Raw genomic sequence first — 17474 nt, forward strand, 5'->3', positions numbered from 1 at the left:
CATGTTCTGCACCCTCCCAGTATCATGTATGATCCTTTGGGGAAAGAAAATATTCTTCTTGATAATTCAGTGGACAGACCTCTAGGAGTTCAGAAGATCTGGGTTTGAATCCTTCCTTGAACTCTTGCTAGCTGCATTTCCCTGGGCAAATCACTTCATATCTCTGAGCATCAATTCTGCATTTTCAAAGCAGAGATAGTATTTGCACCGACTTCATAGGGCGGATGCACGGATCAAGGGAGTCACTGACAGGGATGGTGCACTAAGACTTTTGGGACACCCTGGTTGTAAAGCGCTTGGCAACCCTTAAAGGGATACATTAATGTTAGTTATTATTATTAATAGTACCATCTTTGTATTTCCAGGGTCTGGTATCATGCCAAGTACATGGGAGGTCCTCCATAAAGTCTTGCAAACATTTATTGATATATTTTCTTAAATGGATACACAGACTTTCCTGTAACAATAATAATAGCTAACATTTATAAAGTGCCTACTATGCGCCAGGCATTGTGCTTATGCATTTTTTGCAATCATCTCATTTGATCCTCACGACCACCCTGGAAGGGAGGTGCTATTGTTATCCCCATGATACAGATAAGGAGACTGAGGCAGGTAGCAGTGAAGTGACTTGGTCAGGGTCACACAGCTAGGAAGTGTCGGAGGCTGGATTGAATTCAGGTTTTCCTGACTCCAGGCCTGGTGCTCTAACTGCATCTTATGAGGCAGCAACAGAACTGGATCCGGGATTTCCCTGGGAAAGGCAAGGAAAGTCCTTCTACCAATATAGATTGGCACCCTCTCCACAATCAATAATGTTTGTGAGTTTCCTGGAGTATACATCCAGGATCACATGGCCAATATGGGACAAAGACAGGACTTGAACCCAGATCTTTATGAGGTTAGAATTTTAAACAATATGCCCTGCTGCCTCGCAGGCATACTAAGACAAGGTAGAACTACAGTAAAAAAAGACAGAATGACTGTCCTGCCACTTTCTGTCATTCAGGCCACTCGTCACTCACCCATCATATATATACACATACATATATACATACATACACATATATACATATACATGCATATATACAGAGTGGGGAGGAAGAGAGGGAGAGGAAGAGGGAGAGGGGGAGAGAGAGGGGAGAGGAGAGGGAGAGAGAGAGGGAGAGGGAGACGGAGAGGAAGAGAGAGGGAGGGGAAGGGAGAGGAAGAGAGAGACAGAAAGACAGAGAGAGAGGGGGGGAGAAGGAGAGGGAGAAGGAGAAGGAGAGGGAGAGGGAGAGAGGGAAAGGGAGAGGGAGAGGGAGAGGGAGAGGGACAGAGGGGGAGAGAGGGAGGGGAAGGGAGAGGGAGAAGGAGAGGGAGAGGGAGAGGGAGAGAGAGAGAGAGCTTGCTGCCTGTATACTATGCTGTGGGGTCACAAAAGGCCTGAGCCCTGATCTCAAGTAGTTTGGTGCACTTTGGGTGACTGGAAGCAGGGAAGCCAGCACTCGGAAGACTCTTTGTCTCAGATGAGAGTGGGTGCTGCCTGTCTCTTGCAAATATGTTGTCATAGGCTAGAGCCCAAATAAGCCCCTTCCCTTAAGTGAGGAGGCTCTCAACAACCAACAGGAAAATTGCCTGGCCACTGGACTCACGGAGATCTCAGTGTCAGACTTAGAACCTCAGGATCCGTTCCTCGGATCATGCCAACCAGCTCATATCTAAAAGAGGCATTCTCAAGATCACCCACACACTGCAGCTGTTTGGTTGGAGATGTGTGTATTTTCTTATACTCTGGATGTTGACTGAGGGCCAGGGATGCTGGCCTCACCAGAAGCATTTCTTCTGAATTACAGTGGGGCCAATCTCATGGTAGGCTGCTCTGGAGACCCACATCTGCTCAAAGGTTGACAGGCTCGTGATGACAGAAGCGCCGGTCCAAACAGACAAGAGGCGGTCGCTAGGGGCTGTGATGTTGACCCTCAGGGATCCTTTCAGGTAGGACTCCAGCTCCCTCCAGAGCCTCCTCTTCAGCCCTGGGCACAGGGTAGAACCGCCAGACAGGATCAGATTCTTCAGAAGGTCCTTCTGGAAGTGGTGGCTGCTTTTCATTACACTTTTGAGGACTAATTTGTGAATTCCAGGAGCTGAGGAACCTGCCTTTGAGGGCTGAAAGAGAGACTCAGGTACTTGGAACAGCTCATCCCCAATTTGCATGGAATGACCATCAGGAAGGATGTAATTATACATGGAGCAGTCTATGGGTGTCTCTTTCTTCCTCTCCTGGGGGTCAGGTATGACGTAGCACAGCCTCTCTTTGATGTCACTTACAATGTCTTTGTCACCCGTGTTCACCAGGTGAATACCCCTCTCCAAGAGTAGCCTAGCCAGGTAGTTGGTGACATCCTTCCCCGAAAAATCAGACCTGGATATGCTTTGGAATAGGCAGTGGTCCTCATAGATAGGGATGACTCCAGTTACTCCATCCCCACAATCCAGAACAATGCCCGTGTTTTTCCCCGTGGCATACAGTGCCATGAGACCTTGGAGGGCCACATACAGGGCTGGCACTTGGAATGTCTCGAAGAAAATCTCCACCATTTTGGCTCTGTTCTCTGGAGGATTCAGAGGTGCTTCAGTTAGGAGCACTGGTCTCTGCTCAGGGGGCTCTCTGAGACCATGTTTGTACAGATGCTTCCAGATCTTTTCCATATCATCCCAGGAGGTGACAATGCCATGTTGCATTGGATATCTCAATGTAAGAATGCTTCTCTTATCCTGGGCTTCTTGTCCAACGTAACATGCCTTCTTCTCTGTTTCTTTCACGGGGATGATACTTTGGGGATAGCCTAGGACTGTAGCCTGAATGAATCGGGGAGTCTGCTCCCCTGATATGCCTACTTTACACAGCCCTGATCCATTGTCGAGGATGGCTGATGGAATCTTAGCTATTTCAGAGACCATAATCCCCACTGGATGGGAAGCTGGAGAGCCATGAATGTGTGATGAGGAAGTGGAATGGAATGCCTAGTTCTTGGCATTCTAGAATCTCATCTTCACAAAAGCAGACATTCCAGGAGCCACTTGTTTTGGAGGGTGGAGCATATCCTTGGTCACATAAGCTGAAGGGCTATTCTTTCTTTGGACTCCCTAAAGATACTGGGCTGGTGGTTTCCAGTTGGAGGGGGTACTTCCATCCCCTACAATTCTTCCTTTGAAATTTTTCCTACCTTTCCCCTCAACCTTCATTTTTAGGACTATGTGTATCCCCAGGAGTGGCAGTGGGGTTCGGTGGATAGAGTACTGGATAGAGTACTGGAGTCAGGCATATCTAGGTCCAAATCCCATCTCTGACTACTGTAGAGCCTCCAGTCTGGAGTCAGGAAGATCTAAGCTGAAATCCAGCCTCATATGCTTACAAGTTGTGTGACTCTGGGCAAGTCATTTAACCTCTGTTTGCTTCAGTTTTCTCATCTGTAAAATGGGAAATATAGTAGCATCTACCTTCTAGGGTTGCAATGAGGATCTAATGAGATAATTATTGTAAAGTGTTTAGCATAGTGCCTGGAACATAGCAAGCAGTATATAAATATTGTTATCATTGTTAATGTTATTATTAATAGTGGCATGACAGTGGGTGAATTGTCGAATCTCCCTGACTCAGGCAACTTCTTAGGACCTATTTACTAAGTCTTAGAACCAGTCTATTCTATTTTGTGGAAGTCATCAGTGGGGTCCTAGGCTTAGAGGGGAAACGGACCTCAGGGGTCATCTAATGCAACTCCATTGTTTCATAGATAAGGAAAACGGGGTGCAGAGTAGGTAAATAGACTTTTTGAAGGTCACACAGATGGCAGGGAGCGGGGCTGGGATTCGAATTTAGCTCTTCTGACTTTAAATACATGGTTCTTTTCATTTTAATTCTACATTTCAATGAAATGGAGCAGAAAGCAATAATAATGCATTTGTGCTTACTTGGCAGCTAAAGCACCAGGCCCAGAGTTAGGAGGACCTCGGTTCAAATATGGCCTCAGGCACTTTCTAGCTGTGTGACCCTGGGCAAGCCAATTTGCCTCAGTTTCCTCAGCAGCAAAATGAGCTGGAGAAGGAAATGACAAACCTACTCCAGTAGATTGGCCAAGAGAACCCCAAAATGGGGTCACGTAGAGTCTAACAGGACCAAATAACTACACAATAACAACGAATTGCTTGTTATATGCTAGGTAATAGGGACAGAAATAGAAAAGTGAAGCAGCTCCTTCCTATTCTGAAGGAGCTTATATTCTAATGAGGGGAAAGAACATAAGTAGAAGGATTTAGTTAAAGTCAGGTGGATGATAAAGCCAAGGAGTCCTTAGAATATAGCCACAGGGTTGATGGCAAGGCTCGGCAAACATTAGGGTGCAAAGGTAGGGTCCATGGTAAAGCCCAGTGGTCCACCATAGTACTAGGACAATTGTAGTTGGTAACTCCCTACTCCTTCAAGCAACACTGACCAATGACTGTTGGGAAGGGGATAATAGTCTTGAGGTTTAGAATAGATGTGGGGCTCTGGGTTACTTCTGGCAGGGGTAAAGATTGAGGGTATCAGTATTCAGCCATGAGGGAGCACCCACTGTCTAGTGAGGTCTGGGCGATGGAAGCTGAATGGAGGAGGGGAAGGTCCTGGGCTACTAGAGCTGCAAGGTACACATTGGGTAAAATCTAAATGAATTGATTGCATCTTTGTCACAGATCCTTCCAGGATCCTAACATTGTCACGCTCTTCAAAGGATATTGAACAGAGAGGAATTGCGTATTTTTCTTTCTCTTTCGTCAAAATGTTTGTGTGTCTTCCCACCAAGAAGAATTTTATTCTGTGCATGTGAGGTGGGCAAAGAAGAGTTGGGGATCAGGTTGGATTCCTTATGAATAAGAATCAACATTTTTCTAAAATGGGTGATGGAGGACTTATGAATAGGAAAAAGAAAGACATCCAAACGGGCTCTCTGGTACCTGTGGAAAACCGGATGCCCCTGTGATCAGAGATTTGGCCCTGATGTCATTAAAACTATTATTGGTGACTTGGGTAAAGGCATAGATTGTTTCCTCATTAAACCTGAAGACGGCACAAAGTTGAGGGGTTTGGCTAGTGCCCTGAGAAATAGAGTCAGACCCTTAACAGATCTTAACAGGCTAGGCTGCTGACCTGCATCTAATAAGATGAAATTTAACAATAAATTTAAACTATATTGTTAAATGAAATTTTACAACAAATATAAACTTTTATGCTTTAAAAATCACCTTCACAAGTAAATCGAAGGCAATAGGGCTTGTACTTAGCAAGCACTTACTAGGCACTGTGCTAAAATCTGGGCAAATGAAGGCAAAAATACTCCCTGCTCTCAAGAACCTCACAATTTAATGGGAGAGACAGCAAGCGAACAGGTACGTACCAATAATATACAGGTGGCACAAACTGGGGATAATCTCAAAGCAAAGGCATTAAGATTAAGGGGCACTGGGAAAAGCTAGATCATTATTCATAACAAGAAAAGATCTTAGGGATTTAGCGGACCCACAACCTCAACATGGGGAAATAGCACACTGTGATAACCTTGTAAAGGAATGCAGTTTTAGGTGACATTGAATAGGGCAGCATCCAGAATCCCCAGGGAGGTGACAGTGCTTCTGTACTCTCCCCTAGTCAGGTCATACCCGGAATCTTAGAAGGTTCCACCATGGGGTGATGTATTTTATGAAGGACATTGTTAATTTGTTAATTTGGAGAACAATAGAGTGGGGTAAACAAGTCGGTTAAGAGCCTTGGGTTCATACTGGGTGAGGAGTGATTGAAGCCTAGTGAAGAGAAGATTTAGGGAAGGAGACACGATATCCATCTTCAAGTGTTAAAAAAGCTGTCTTATGGAAAAGAAATTACCTTTATTCTATTTGGCCCCAGAAAGCAATGGAAGTCGCTAACAGGAATCAGTTGTTATTGTTCATTCAGTTTTACTATCTTCTCTGAAGCTTTGTGGCATCATTTTGGGCTTTTCTTGGCAAAGATACTGAAGTGGTTTGCCATTTCTTTCTCCAGCTCATTTTATAGATGAGAAAACTGAGGCAAACAGGGTTAAGTGACTTCCCCAGAATCACACAGCTAGTAAGTGTCTGAGGCTGGATTTGAACTTATGAACATGAGGCTTCCTTATTCCAAGCCTGGTGCTCTATCTAGTACCATCTAGCTGTCCTCCAAAGGAAACTTTAGGCTTGATGTAAAGAAAACTTTCTTATTGAATAATTATACACACACACACACACACACCACACACACACACACACACACACACACACACACACACACACACACACACCCTTGCAAGTTAGTGAATCGCTCTTCAATGGATGTTTTTAAGCAGTCTAGATGACCTCTTGTTGGGAATCATAAAGAAAATGCTTGCTTGACTAGATGGCCTGAGAGGCTGCCTTATGCTTCTGAAAATCTGTGATTTAGAGAGCAGAGAAGGAGAGAGAGGGAGGAAAGGAAGAGAGAGAGAAAGGAGGAAGTGGAGGAAAGAGAAGGGGAGAGAGGAGGGGAGAGGAGAGGGAAGGTGAGAGGAGAGAAAGAAAGAAAGAAAGAAAGAAAGAGAAAAAGGAAGGAAGAAAGAAAGAGACAGAAAGGAAAAGAAGTAAAAAGAAAGAGAAAGAAAGAAAGAGAAAGAAAGAGAAAGGACAGTAGAGGAAAAGGAGAGAGAGGACACAGGGAGAGAAAGAGAGGTGGGGGTGGATGTGCTATAAAATGGTTAACAACTGACTCTTAGCAGGGGCTGGATCCTTGTACTCACAGCACACTTTTAAGCTTAATGTTCATTATTAACATTTTTCTCTATTACTTTTTAAAGTCTAGACAATCAATAAAACAATGAGTCAAGTCCTGATTTTGTAGTGTTTGCTGATTTCTGGGATGCAAATTTTCATACTGAAAATTTGACAGTAGGGTCCCCAGCTGGTTGGAGGCAGCTTCAGCAGACTCCTTTGTGGAAGAGTTCTTAGGAAACAGATAGTCCAATCTCTTTATGTTACCCTTGAGAAAACCAAAGTCCTAGGAGCTACAGTGAGTTGTCCAAGGTCGCACACATGGAGTACATAGAAGAGCAGGGATTCAAAATCAGATTTTTTTTTTACTCCAGCATTTATAAAGCCTTTAGCATTGGACGTGGCACATAGTAGGTACTTTATAAGTATTTGCTCCCCTGCTGGCTTGTTCTCATTCTCAGAAGTGCTCGTGCTTCTTTCCCCTCCTTTAAGGAGCTCTGCCTCCTCCCCACCCCAGCTCCTTCCTCCAAACCCCCAAGGCTAAAGTAGGGACTGAAAGGATGCTCACATGGAGATTTTAAAGCCATTCCACACTTCTCCTTCCCAGATACCACTCTCCCTATCCCCTTTCCCTCCAGCTTCCTTCAGGTACCAGCTAGAGGACTGCGGGCAGAGGTAAGTCACCCAGGAGGGACTGGCTCTGGGTCATGCTGAGAGTCATTCAGAAGTCTTTTCTGAGCTTCTCTGGATGGCTTTTCAACATTGGAATGTTTTAAGAGAGCAGCATGGGCACAGGAAGCCCCGAAATCAGAGAAACTCGAAGCAAACATTGCTGGAGAAATATTAGCAGCAAGTGCCTCTTGAATGAAATTAAAATACACACAGCATGCTCGTTCTCTCTTTTATCTTTCTTTATCTCTCCTCCTCCTCCTCCTCCTTCTCCTCTCTCTCTCTCTCTCTCTCTCTCTCTCTCTCTCTCTCTCTCTCTCTCTCTCTGTCTCTTCTTACCCCACCTTTCTCTCTCCCTGTCTCCTCTCTTTTCTTTTCCTCCACTCTTTCTCTTCCATTCTTCTCTTCCATTCTTCTCTTCCATTCTTCTCTTCCTTCCTTCCCATCTTTCTTTCTTTCTTCCTTCCTTCCTTCCTTTCTTTCTTTCTTTCTTTCTTTCTTTCTTTCTTTCTTTCTTTCTTTCTTTCTTTCTTTCTTTCTTTCTTTCTTTCTTCCTTCCTTCCTTCCTTTCTTCCTTCTGTTTCTTTCTTTTTTCTTTCTTTTTCCCTCTCTCCCTCCTCTTTCTTTCTCTCTCTCCTCCCTTTCTTTCTTTTCTTTCTTTCTTTTCTCTCTCTCTCTTCCCTCTCTCCCCCTTCTGTCTGTCAGTCTCTGTCTGTCTGTCTGAGACATACACACACAGACACACATACAAGACTCTGCCTATCAAGTGAAGTCCCTGCCATTCCCTTCCCCCACACTCCCTATCTTCCTTCCCTCTCCCCTCCTCCACAGACCTGGTCCATTCCAGGCAATCTTTCCACAGTTCAACCCTTTCACTACTCTCTACCCTTCACATATACTCTTTAGTCTTGTATGAGTGACTTGCTCTTCACTTTTTGTATCTTAAGCATCACTTATTAAATTGTAGAATTCTTTGAAGAAAAAACTTTTCCTTCTTTTGCTCCCCCTCCCACCCTGTGCTGGAGGAATATTTTCCTCCTCCTGAAAAGTTTATTAACTCATGAAGCAAATCATGGGATCAGAGAAGCCAAAAGGGCCTTTAAAGGTCTGAGTCCATTTCCTCTTATTTTTGCAAATGAAGAGACTGATGCCCCGAATGGAGAAGTTGACTTATCCAGGGTCACACATATGTTCCAGGTGGATCTGAATTCAGATCCTCTACCTTCTAGAACCAAAATATCATCTTTCAGCAGAGACAAAAGACCCATTCAAATCCTTGCTCTGACTCTTACTAGTCTGTATGACCCTGGAAAAATTATGTTAGCTTTCCGAGTCTTAGGTTACTTCTTGAGAATTACCCACTAATTTATAGGTAGTTTGAGGATATCACAGAACCTAATCTTTTAGTAACCCTTGCCAAAGGTCACAGAGTTAAGTGGCAGAATCAGGACTTGAACCCAGGTCTCTCCCCCTCCCCCTCATGGAGGTTTCCTTGAGGGCAGGGGCTATTTTTGCTTTGCTTTGTATCTCCAGGTTTTGTCTTGATTCCTGGCATACATTAGGTATCTAATAAATGCTTGTTCACTGGCTGACTTTCTCCAGATTTAGTGTATCACAAAAGAGCTGAAACCATGAAGTAGAGAAGGAGGCTCCCCCACAACACTTTTCATTCATTTTTTTACATTTTATTTTATACCTTGTCACATAAGCCTTTGCATGCTTCATCTAAGAAGTGATAAGTTGGTTCATCAAAGACTTTTAGAAGCATCTTCTTTGGACCACAGATGTCCCAAATTCCCTGTAATCCATGGCAGTGACCCACATCTGCTTGAAGCTGCTCAGAGATGTCACAATGGAGGCTCCAATCCATGTAGAGAACCATCGATCAGGAGGAGCTGTTATCTTGATAGGGATGCCCTTTGGGGCTTGCTGCTCTGTTTCTTTCATCAGTCGATCATCCAGTCCCGGGAACAAGGAAGAACCACCAGAGAGAAGAATATCCCCAAAGAGAGACTTCTGTATGTCAGCATCACATTTCAGGATACTATTAACAACCATTTTGGAAAGCCCTGGGAGATGTATGCCAAGTTGTTCTGGGGTAAAGAGAACTTCAGGTCCCTGGAACAACTGGTCTCCAAAGTGGACAACATTCCCATCAGGAAGTTTGTAATCTCTCGTGACTTCCTCGGGTCTCCTGCTCAGCTCCTTCTCCGGATCTAAGGCTACATAGCATAGTTTTTCCTTGATGTCATCCACCAGTCCTTTGTCTAGTGCACAAGGGAAGGATCGTCCACTGTTTATAAGCAGTCGAAGGAGATACTCGGTAATATCCTTCCCTCCTACATAAAGTTTGGAAACTGCATGAGGTAAGGAATACCCCTCAAACACAGGGACTGTGCAGGTGACGCTGTTGCCGCTGTCCACCACTAGTCCTGTGACGCAGGCGGAGGCATAGAGGGCCAAGACTGCTTGGTCAGATAGGTAGAAAGCTGGTACTTTGAAACTCTCAAACATCATCTCTGCCGTTTTCTCCCGGTTGTTCCTGGGGTTCAGAGACGGCTCTGTCATGAGCACCGGTCTTTCAGAGGGCTTAATTCCAAGTTCCCAGTCAAAGAGGTATCTCCAGAGCTTCTCCATGTCTTCCCAAGATGTGATGATGCCTCGCTCAATAGGATGCTGCAAAAATAAGGACTCTGACTTGTATAAGGCCTCCTCCCCAACGTAATACAGCTTCTGATTTTGCTCCGTGCCACCCATTTTGAACCTGGGGTGTCCGACGACTGTACTAATGACATGCCGAGGACCTATCTCTCCTGACACACCAGCTTTGCACAGCCCTGACCCATTGTCAAAGATCACAGCCGGAGTCTCTAATACATGTGGGTTAAACATGCTTGGCTCATTCTCTGCTCACCCTATCCTGTATGCCACTTGCCAAAATCAAAATGGCTTCTTGTTCCCTCCTTCCACTGCTTTATGACAACTGAGAAGCTCCTGGAATGTTAGCAGACCCAAAGTTCTGGGGTCCACTCTGTGTTAGCGCAGAGAGAGGTTGACTAGTTCAGAGAGCTCTGGAGGGGCACTCATCTTTGAAAGGTTGATCCAGTTTCCTTTAGTCATTTTGGGGGCTGGACTTTTTCAAGGCTGATTCTTCCCCTATGTAACAATCAAGGCTAGGCAACCATTTTCCTGGGAGGCTTTCCTCCCCCTGCCCCTTCCCCAGCCTATTGCCAGAGAGGAGTCAGATTCAGATCAGTGATGCTCAACGGACCACATCTCCCGGTTTGGTATGAAAGTATCTCAGAGAATGGCATTGAGCTGAGGAAAGGTGGGCAGGTCCTCCAAACAACCCGATCCACAAGTCAGCCAGGAAGTTTGTGTAAAAGCCCCTGTCCTCAAGGACCCTACTATCATGATATGTATAGACATGAAAAGATAAGACATAATAAAGGGCAAGTATACCAGAAAAATCACATCTTTTTTTTTTGTGTTAGAAGGAACCTCAGAGACCATTTAGTCTTACTGATTCTCTAAAGAAATTCTTAATGTAACATATTCATTCAGTGGCCTCCAATCTGCTTGAAGACTTCTAAGGGAGGAACCCTCTTAGGACTCATATGTCCATTCTGAGCACCCAAATTGCACATTCTTTTGCCAAAGGATATTGGAAAACATAAAAGAAAAAAAATGGTCTGGGGACATGGGTTCAAGCCCTGACTCTGACACTTCCTGACTCTGTGGCCATGGTCAACCTCTCTGAGCCTGAGGTAAAGATGCTTATATTGTTACTGTCATTCAGTCATTTTTCAGTAGTGTCCGACTGTGACCCCATTTGGGGTTTTCTTGGCAAAGATACTGGCCGTTTCCTTCTCCAGCTCATTTGACAGATGAAGAAACTGAGGCAAACAGGGTGAATTGACTTGCCCAGGGTCACCCAACCAGGAAGTGCCTGAGACCAGAGTTGAACTCAGGAAGAGGAGTTTTCCTGAGTCCAGACCCAGGGCTCCATCCACTGTGCCACCTAGCTGCTCTTCCTCAAAACAACCCTGTGAGTTCCCTAGTGTGAACATGGCCATCCCCATTTGACAGACAAGTAAACTGAACCTCAGCAAGGTTAAATTTAACTTGCCTAATGTCACACAATACAGAGATTTCGAGAGTCAGGATCTGAACCCATATCTCCTGACTCCAGGTACTGTACCCACAGTGCCCCACCCTCCTCATTCATCTACTTAAATCCTAAGGAAGCCTGAATGAAAGGCATGGTTGGGTTCTGGTTGGTTTCAAATCTTTATTTTTCTTTAAACTTTGTCCAGCTACTTCAAACACCAACGGCGACGGGCGGCATGCAGGTAGTTCACTGGTCCGCAACTTCCTGACACAGACCCCTCTGATCTCTTGAGACTCCACTCGTATGTGTGTGGGGAGGGTAGGGGTGGGGAGGAGTCTCTCACTCTTATTAGAAACATTTTCGGTGAACCATGGTGGGGCCAAACTCCTTGTAATCCGAAGTAGTGATCCACATATGTTTGAAAGATGTGAGGGAGGTAAGGATGGAAGCTCCGATCCACACACAATACTTCCGTTCTGGCGGGGCAATGATTCTGACTGAGATTCCCCCAGGAGCCTGGAGCTGGATCTCTTTCAGAATCCGCTCATCCAGACCGTGGAAGAGTGTGGAACCTCCAGAAAGTAAGATATTGCTATAAAGGTTTTTCCGAACGTCAATGTCACATTTTCGAATACTGTTAAAGAGCATCTTGTGGACCCCAGGGGCTTCAATGCCAATGTTTGATGGCATAAACAGGGTCTCAGGGGCTCGGAAGAGCTGGTTGCCGATCTTGATAATATTCCCATCCGGCAACTTATACTCTTTGAGGATTTCTTCTGACTTAATTTTCATGGCCTGAATGGGGTCAAAGGTCACATAGCACAGTCTCTCCTTAATGTCTTTCACTATCTCTCTCTCGGCAGTGCTCACAAAGGAATGTCCGCTTTCCAACAGAAGTCTCATGAGGTACTCGGTGATATCCCGGCCTGCAACATCGAGTCGGGAAACCGCGTGGGGCAAGCAGTAACCCTCGTAGATGGGTACGGTGTGGGTGACCCCATCTCCACTGTCCATGACTATTCCTGTGGTCCGGGCCGAGGCGTAGAGGGCCAGTGTGGCTTGGACAGCCACGTACATGGCGGGCACCTTAAAGCTTTCAAACATAATCTCTGTCATCTTTTCTCTGTTCTGCAGAGGGTTGAGTGGAGCCTCTGTCAGCAGAACCGGGTGCTCATTGGCCTGGATTCTCAGCTCACACTCATAGACGTGCCTCCAGATATGTTCCATGTCATCCCAGGAAGTCACGATGCCATGATCGATGGGATAGTTCAGGGACAGCACCCCTCGCTTGGACTGCGCCTCTTCTCCGACATAATACTCCTTCTGTCCAGCTCCCAACATAGTGGCTTTGGCTTTGGAGCGGCCGACGATGGCGGTGATGACTGACCGGGGGACATTATCCCCAGCAATGCCCGCCTTGCACAGTCCAGAGCCATTATCAAATATCACAGCGGGGACTTCGAGGACTTTGGGGTCAAGCATGGTCAGGGAGGGTTTGCTCCCAGGTGAGATGGCTTTGGTTGAAAATAAACTGGCTGGAAGCTTAGGAGGCTTGAAGTTCTAGACTGTTTACATCACACAGGGCCAAAGGGACTTAGGTGGAGTCTGCTACATTGTTGCCCCAAGCCTAGACTGTTTCCTGGGGAACTTTCTCTTTCTGCTTTCTCAGATTTCTGTCCCCCAGGACTCAACAATGGGTGATGAAGTAACAAAGCTTTGGGTAACAGGGAGGTAAGAGACAGCCCTGGTCAGATTTGAGCTCTCTGTCAAATACAGGGATCCAGTGAAGCTGGCTATGTAGGGGTGTGTGTGGGTGTGGGTGTGGGTGTGGGTGTGGGTGTGGGTGTGGGTGTGTGTGTGTGTGTGTGTGAGAGAGAGAGTAGGTATATGTGTGTATGAGACAGAGAGAGTGTGTGTGAGAAAGAAAGGGAGCGTATGTGCTTGTGTTTGTGTGCGTGTGTGCATGAGAGAGAGTATGTATGTCTGTATGAGTGAGACAGAGAGTGTGTGTGAGAGAGAGAAAGCGAGCTTATGTGTTTGTGTTTATGTGTGTGTGTATATGTGAGAGTGAGAAAGAGAGAAAGAGAAGGAGAGTTTATGTGTGTGGCTGCTGTCCCCACAATGGTTGATTTAATATTTGTGGTAGTTTTGTCAATTACTTAGGAACTTTCTTTCTTTCTTTCTTTCTTTCTTTCTTTCTTTCTTTCTTTCTTTCTTTCTTTCTTTCTTTCTTTCTTCCTTCCTTCTGTCTTTCTGTCTTTCTTTCTGTCTTCCTTCCTTCCTTCCTTCCTTTTCTTCCCTCCCTCTTTATTTTTTCTTTCTTCCTGTTTATTTTTTCTTTCTTTTCTCTTTGTTTCTTTTTCTCTTTTGTCTTTTATCTCCTCTTTCTCTTTATTTTTCTCTCCTTTCTTTTTATTTTCTTTCATTGTCTATTTTTTTTGTTCTTTTCTTTTATTTTGCTCTATCTTTCTCCATCTATCTATCTACATAAACTCCTTAAGGACAGGGTCTATTTCATTCTTGTCTTGGTATCTCAATTCTTCTCCTTCTCCTTCTCCTCCTTCTCTTCCTCCTCCTTCCCTTCCTCCTCCTCCTCCTCCTCCTCCTTTTTACCCTCTCTGTCTCTCTATATCTAACTCTGTTTCTACCTTTCTTTGTCGGGTCCATCTGTCTGTCTCTCTTACACACGCACACTCACACACACACACATATGCATACACAAATGATTATCCATCCATCCATCTATCCATCCATATCCCATGGTGAAGTGCACAGAACACTATTCTTGAAGTCAGATTAAATCTGTGTTCATATCTTACCTCAGATATTTATTAGTTATGTTGCCCTGGCAAGTCATTTAAACCATGCTTCAGTTTCCCTCAAAATGAGGGTCTTGGCTTAGTGGGCCCTAAGATTCCTCAGACACAATCAAATTGAAGCAGGTCTAAAGGAAGGAGGGGAGGGAAGTGAGAAGAAATATAAACCCTAGAATCCCACATCATTTTAGAGCCAGAAGGGACCTCGGCTATTATCTGGTCTAAGCCCCAGGTGGAAATCTCTCCTATGTTACTGATTTAACCCATGCTGCACATTGGAGAGAAAATGCCAACCTGCATTGGCTGTAGAAGGACGTTCTTCACCTCCATATGCCAATAAAATCACAGGTCAAGCCCCTATATCTATATCTATTATTATTATTATTAATTTTTGAATGAATGAATTAATTTTAGTCTGCTTTCCTCTGTATTCTAGGATATTTCTCCTCAGGATAGATATTTCACTCAGTTTCTACCAGGGCCCCGATAATCATTCTCCCTACTTGCCTCACTTCAAGCTCTCTTCTATAGTTAACCACAGGTAAGCATTAAACATGGAAATAACTTTTTTTTAAAGTAATTCCTCTAATCCTCTTAATATTTATATATATATATGTACATGTGTATATAGATATATATGTTTCTGGGAGTGGCTCACATATTTCCTTGCATAATTTGGTATTAATGTCAACAGGTGTCCTCATCATTCAACTGGGATGTTATATTCATGGCAACAGAAACACCATTTAGTTCAGCAGGCCTTGCTTGGAGCTTACTGAGGAGTATGCATCTCGCACATTATGTTTGTTATTAAAACAAGGACATTTTCCCTCTCCCGGCTCCAATTATAAAACAGTAGTTAGCCTGTGCCTGAGTCCGCCCCCCTGCGCTGGTCCTCACGCATAAATTGCTTGAATAACTTTATAGGCCAACTCTCTCCAACCCCATCTTTCTCCTTCTCAGCATAATCCTTATTATAGTGATTATTTTGAATAGTAATCATTTTTGTATTATAAAGAAAAGTTCCCCATACAGTTGTAATTGTAGAAAAGCTGCAGCGGCCCACCGTCTTGCTCCTGGCTTCCTATTTTGCCACATGCTCTGCAGACCCCTGTCTCTGCCCCCCATCCTCCTTGGCACAAGATACAGGGTCATCCTTGCTAGGGGCTTGGTCAGTGTTGGAATGGTTTAGGAATTCTTCACTCAAGTACCCAGAATAGAATGAAGTTTGCCTCTGAAGGCACATGGCTCCTGCCTGAACTTTAGAAGGAGGAGGGGGGTTCATGTTCCATCTTGCCCTCCCTGCCCCACCCCCCAAGCCCTAGTCACCAGAGTTGAGGGCATTTGCCAATTAGAGTCCAGTGAGAGAGGCTCATTAGTAAGGGGCTTACACATCTGGCAACCAGACCTTGCTACAGGTTGGGCCCTGAACAATGACAACAACCATGAGGAACGGGGGTAACCCTGTTGGATAAGGGCTGCACCTGGGGCTTGGGAGGAAAAAAAGGAGTCAGTGGTTTCCTAACTTTGCTTTCTAGGGGGAGCAGGGGGTGAGGGGCTGTGGGTCTTCTTACTGACATCCTGATGGTGAATTCCACTGGAGCAACTTGCAAAAGGGAAATGAATCTGCCTCAGTGGACCCTTGGGGGTAACCTAGTCCTCCCCTGTGGACACAGGGCTGGCAGAGGGAAACTTCCTATGTTTAGTAGCTGTGGCATTTGGGACGAATCAGGTCCCCTTCCGTACAAGGCCTCTCCTTATCCCTCCCCCTTCTTGTTGTTAGTATCTCATCTCCATGCCTCAAAAGTTCTTCATGCATATCCTCATTTATTTAATATGCACATGTTTTTCTCTTTCATCCTTCTCCCTAAAAAAAAATAAGCTTGTCCTTGTGGGCAAGGATAAGACTTCTTTTTTCTTGGACTTTGTATCCTCAGAACCTACTACAATGCTTGGATAGTAAATATCTGATGAGTGCATATCAAATGAAAGAAGGAAGGAAGGAGGAAGGAAGGAAGGAAGGAAAAAAAGAAGGAAGGAATGGAGGGAGGAAGGAAGGAAGGAAAGAAGGAATGGAGTGAGGGAGGGAAGGAGGAAAGGATAGAGGGAGGGGGAAGGAAGGAAGGAAGGAAAGAAGGAAAGATAGAAGGAACAAAGGGAGGGAGAGAGGGAGGAAGGAAGGGAGCTTGAGGTCATTTAACCCTATTGCACTAACTACCTGTAGGATTCTAGACAATTCATATTCACTCTTTTAACCCTCAGTTTTCCTTATCTGTAAGACAGAGAGAATCTTTCCTGCCCCTAACCACCATCATAGGGCTTTGCAAGGCTCCAATGAGATTTTTTTGCTGCTGAGTTGTTTCAGTCATGTCTGACTCTTCGTAAACCCTTTGGGGGATTTTCTTGGCAGAGATACTGGAATGCTTTACCATTTCCTTCTTTAGCTCATTTTACAGATGAAGAAACTGAGGCAAATAGGATTAAGTGACTTGCCCAGGGTCCCACAGCTAGTGAGCATCTGAGGCTGGATTTGAACACAGGAAGATGAATCTTCCTATTTCCAAGGCTGGTGCTCTATCCACCGTGCCATCTAACATATGAGATAAAGGATGCCAAGGGCTTTGTAAGCTGTGAAGGGGTGGTGTACATGTGTAAGGAAACAATAATTACTGTTGTCTCATTTTTGGTAGAATTGAAATAGAAATGGTCTGAGGACAAGTTGCTATCCACCTATTATTATTCTCTTATATTTAATATGCTACAGATTGTTGCCCAGGTAGATACATTTTTTTCCTTTTGTAATTTCATAAGATCATTACAATGTTAGAGGCAGCTAGCTAGATGGTGAAGTAGACAGAAAACTGGGCCTGGAGTGAGGAAGGCCTGAGTTCAAATTTGGCTTCACACAATTCAGATAAACTAACAAAAGGCTGTATAATTCCAACTCCAAAATATACTTGAGAATTCAACAAGTTGCTGTGTTGTTTGTCCTTCATTCTCAAAGAGGACCATGACCACAGGGAGGTGATGCCATGACATGCGAGTGAATTGGATTTAAATGAGGGAGGGCTGGGCAAAGTCAGCAACCTCACTTTCTCTTC

General features: G+C 44.7%; 3 protein-coding genes across 3 annotated transcripts; all 3 read right to left on the reverse strand.

Annotated features, from left to right (window-relative positions):
• Nucleotides 1–1749: 1749 nt before the first annotated feature.
• Nucleotides 1750–3036, reverse strand: LOC118837388 (actin, clone 302-like). The gene has a single exon (XM_036744242.1). It carries the CDS (start codon nucleotides 2944–2946, stop codon nucleotides 1810–1812), a length of 1137 nt encoding a protein of 378 aa, XP_036600137.1. The 5' UTR covers nucleotides 2947–3036; the 3' UTR covers nucleotides 1750–1809.
• Nucleotides 3037–9132: 6096 nt separating this feature from the next.
• Nucleotides 9133–10554, reverse strand: LOC118835397 (actin-related protein T2-like). Its single transcript, XM_036742589.1, has one exon. It carries the CDS (start codon nucleotides 10336–10338, stop codon nucleotides 9205–9207), a length of 1134 nt encoding a protein of 377 aa, XP_036598484.1. The 5' UTR covers nucleotides 10339–10554; the 3' UTR covers nucleotides 9133–9204.
• A 1165-nt stretch (nucleotides 10555–11719) lies between these two features.
• Nucleotides 11720–13191, reverse strand: LOC118837880 (actin-85C-like). The gene has a single exon (XM_036745017.1). The coding sequence runs from the start codon at nucleotides 13037–13039 to the stop codon at nucleotides 11906–11908; it is 1134 nt and encodes a 377-aa protein (XP_036600912.1). The 5' UTR covers nucleotides 13040–13191; the 3' UTR covers nucleotides 11720–11905.
• Between the last annotated feature and the right edge of the window lie 4283 nt (nucleotides 13192–17474).

Source organism: Trichosurus vulpecula, chromosome 2 (genome assembly GCF_011100635.1).
Source record: "Trichosurus vulpecula isolate mTriVul1 chromosome 2, mTriVul1.pri, whole genome shotgun sequence".
NCBI classification, from domain to species: Eukaryota; Metazoa; Chordata; class Mammalia; order Diprotodontia; family Phalangeridae; genus Trichosurus; species Trichosurus vulpecula.

Excerpts from the sequence above, each read along its gene's own strand:
- LOC118837388 (XM_036744242.1), bottom strand. The coding sequence starts at position 2,946 with ATGGTCTCTGAAATAGCTAAGATTCCATCAGCCATCCTCGACAATGGA.
- LOC118835397 (XM_036742589.1), bottom strand. The coding sequence starts at position 10,338 with ATGTTTAACCCACATGTATTAGAGACTCCGGCTGTGATCTTTGACAAT.
- LOC118837880 (XM_036745017.1), bottom strand. The coding sequence starts at position 13,039 with ATGCTTGACCCCAAAGTCCTCGAAGTCCCCGCTGTGATATTTGATAAT.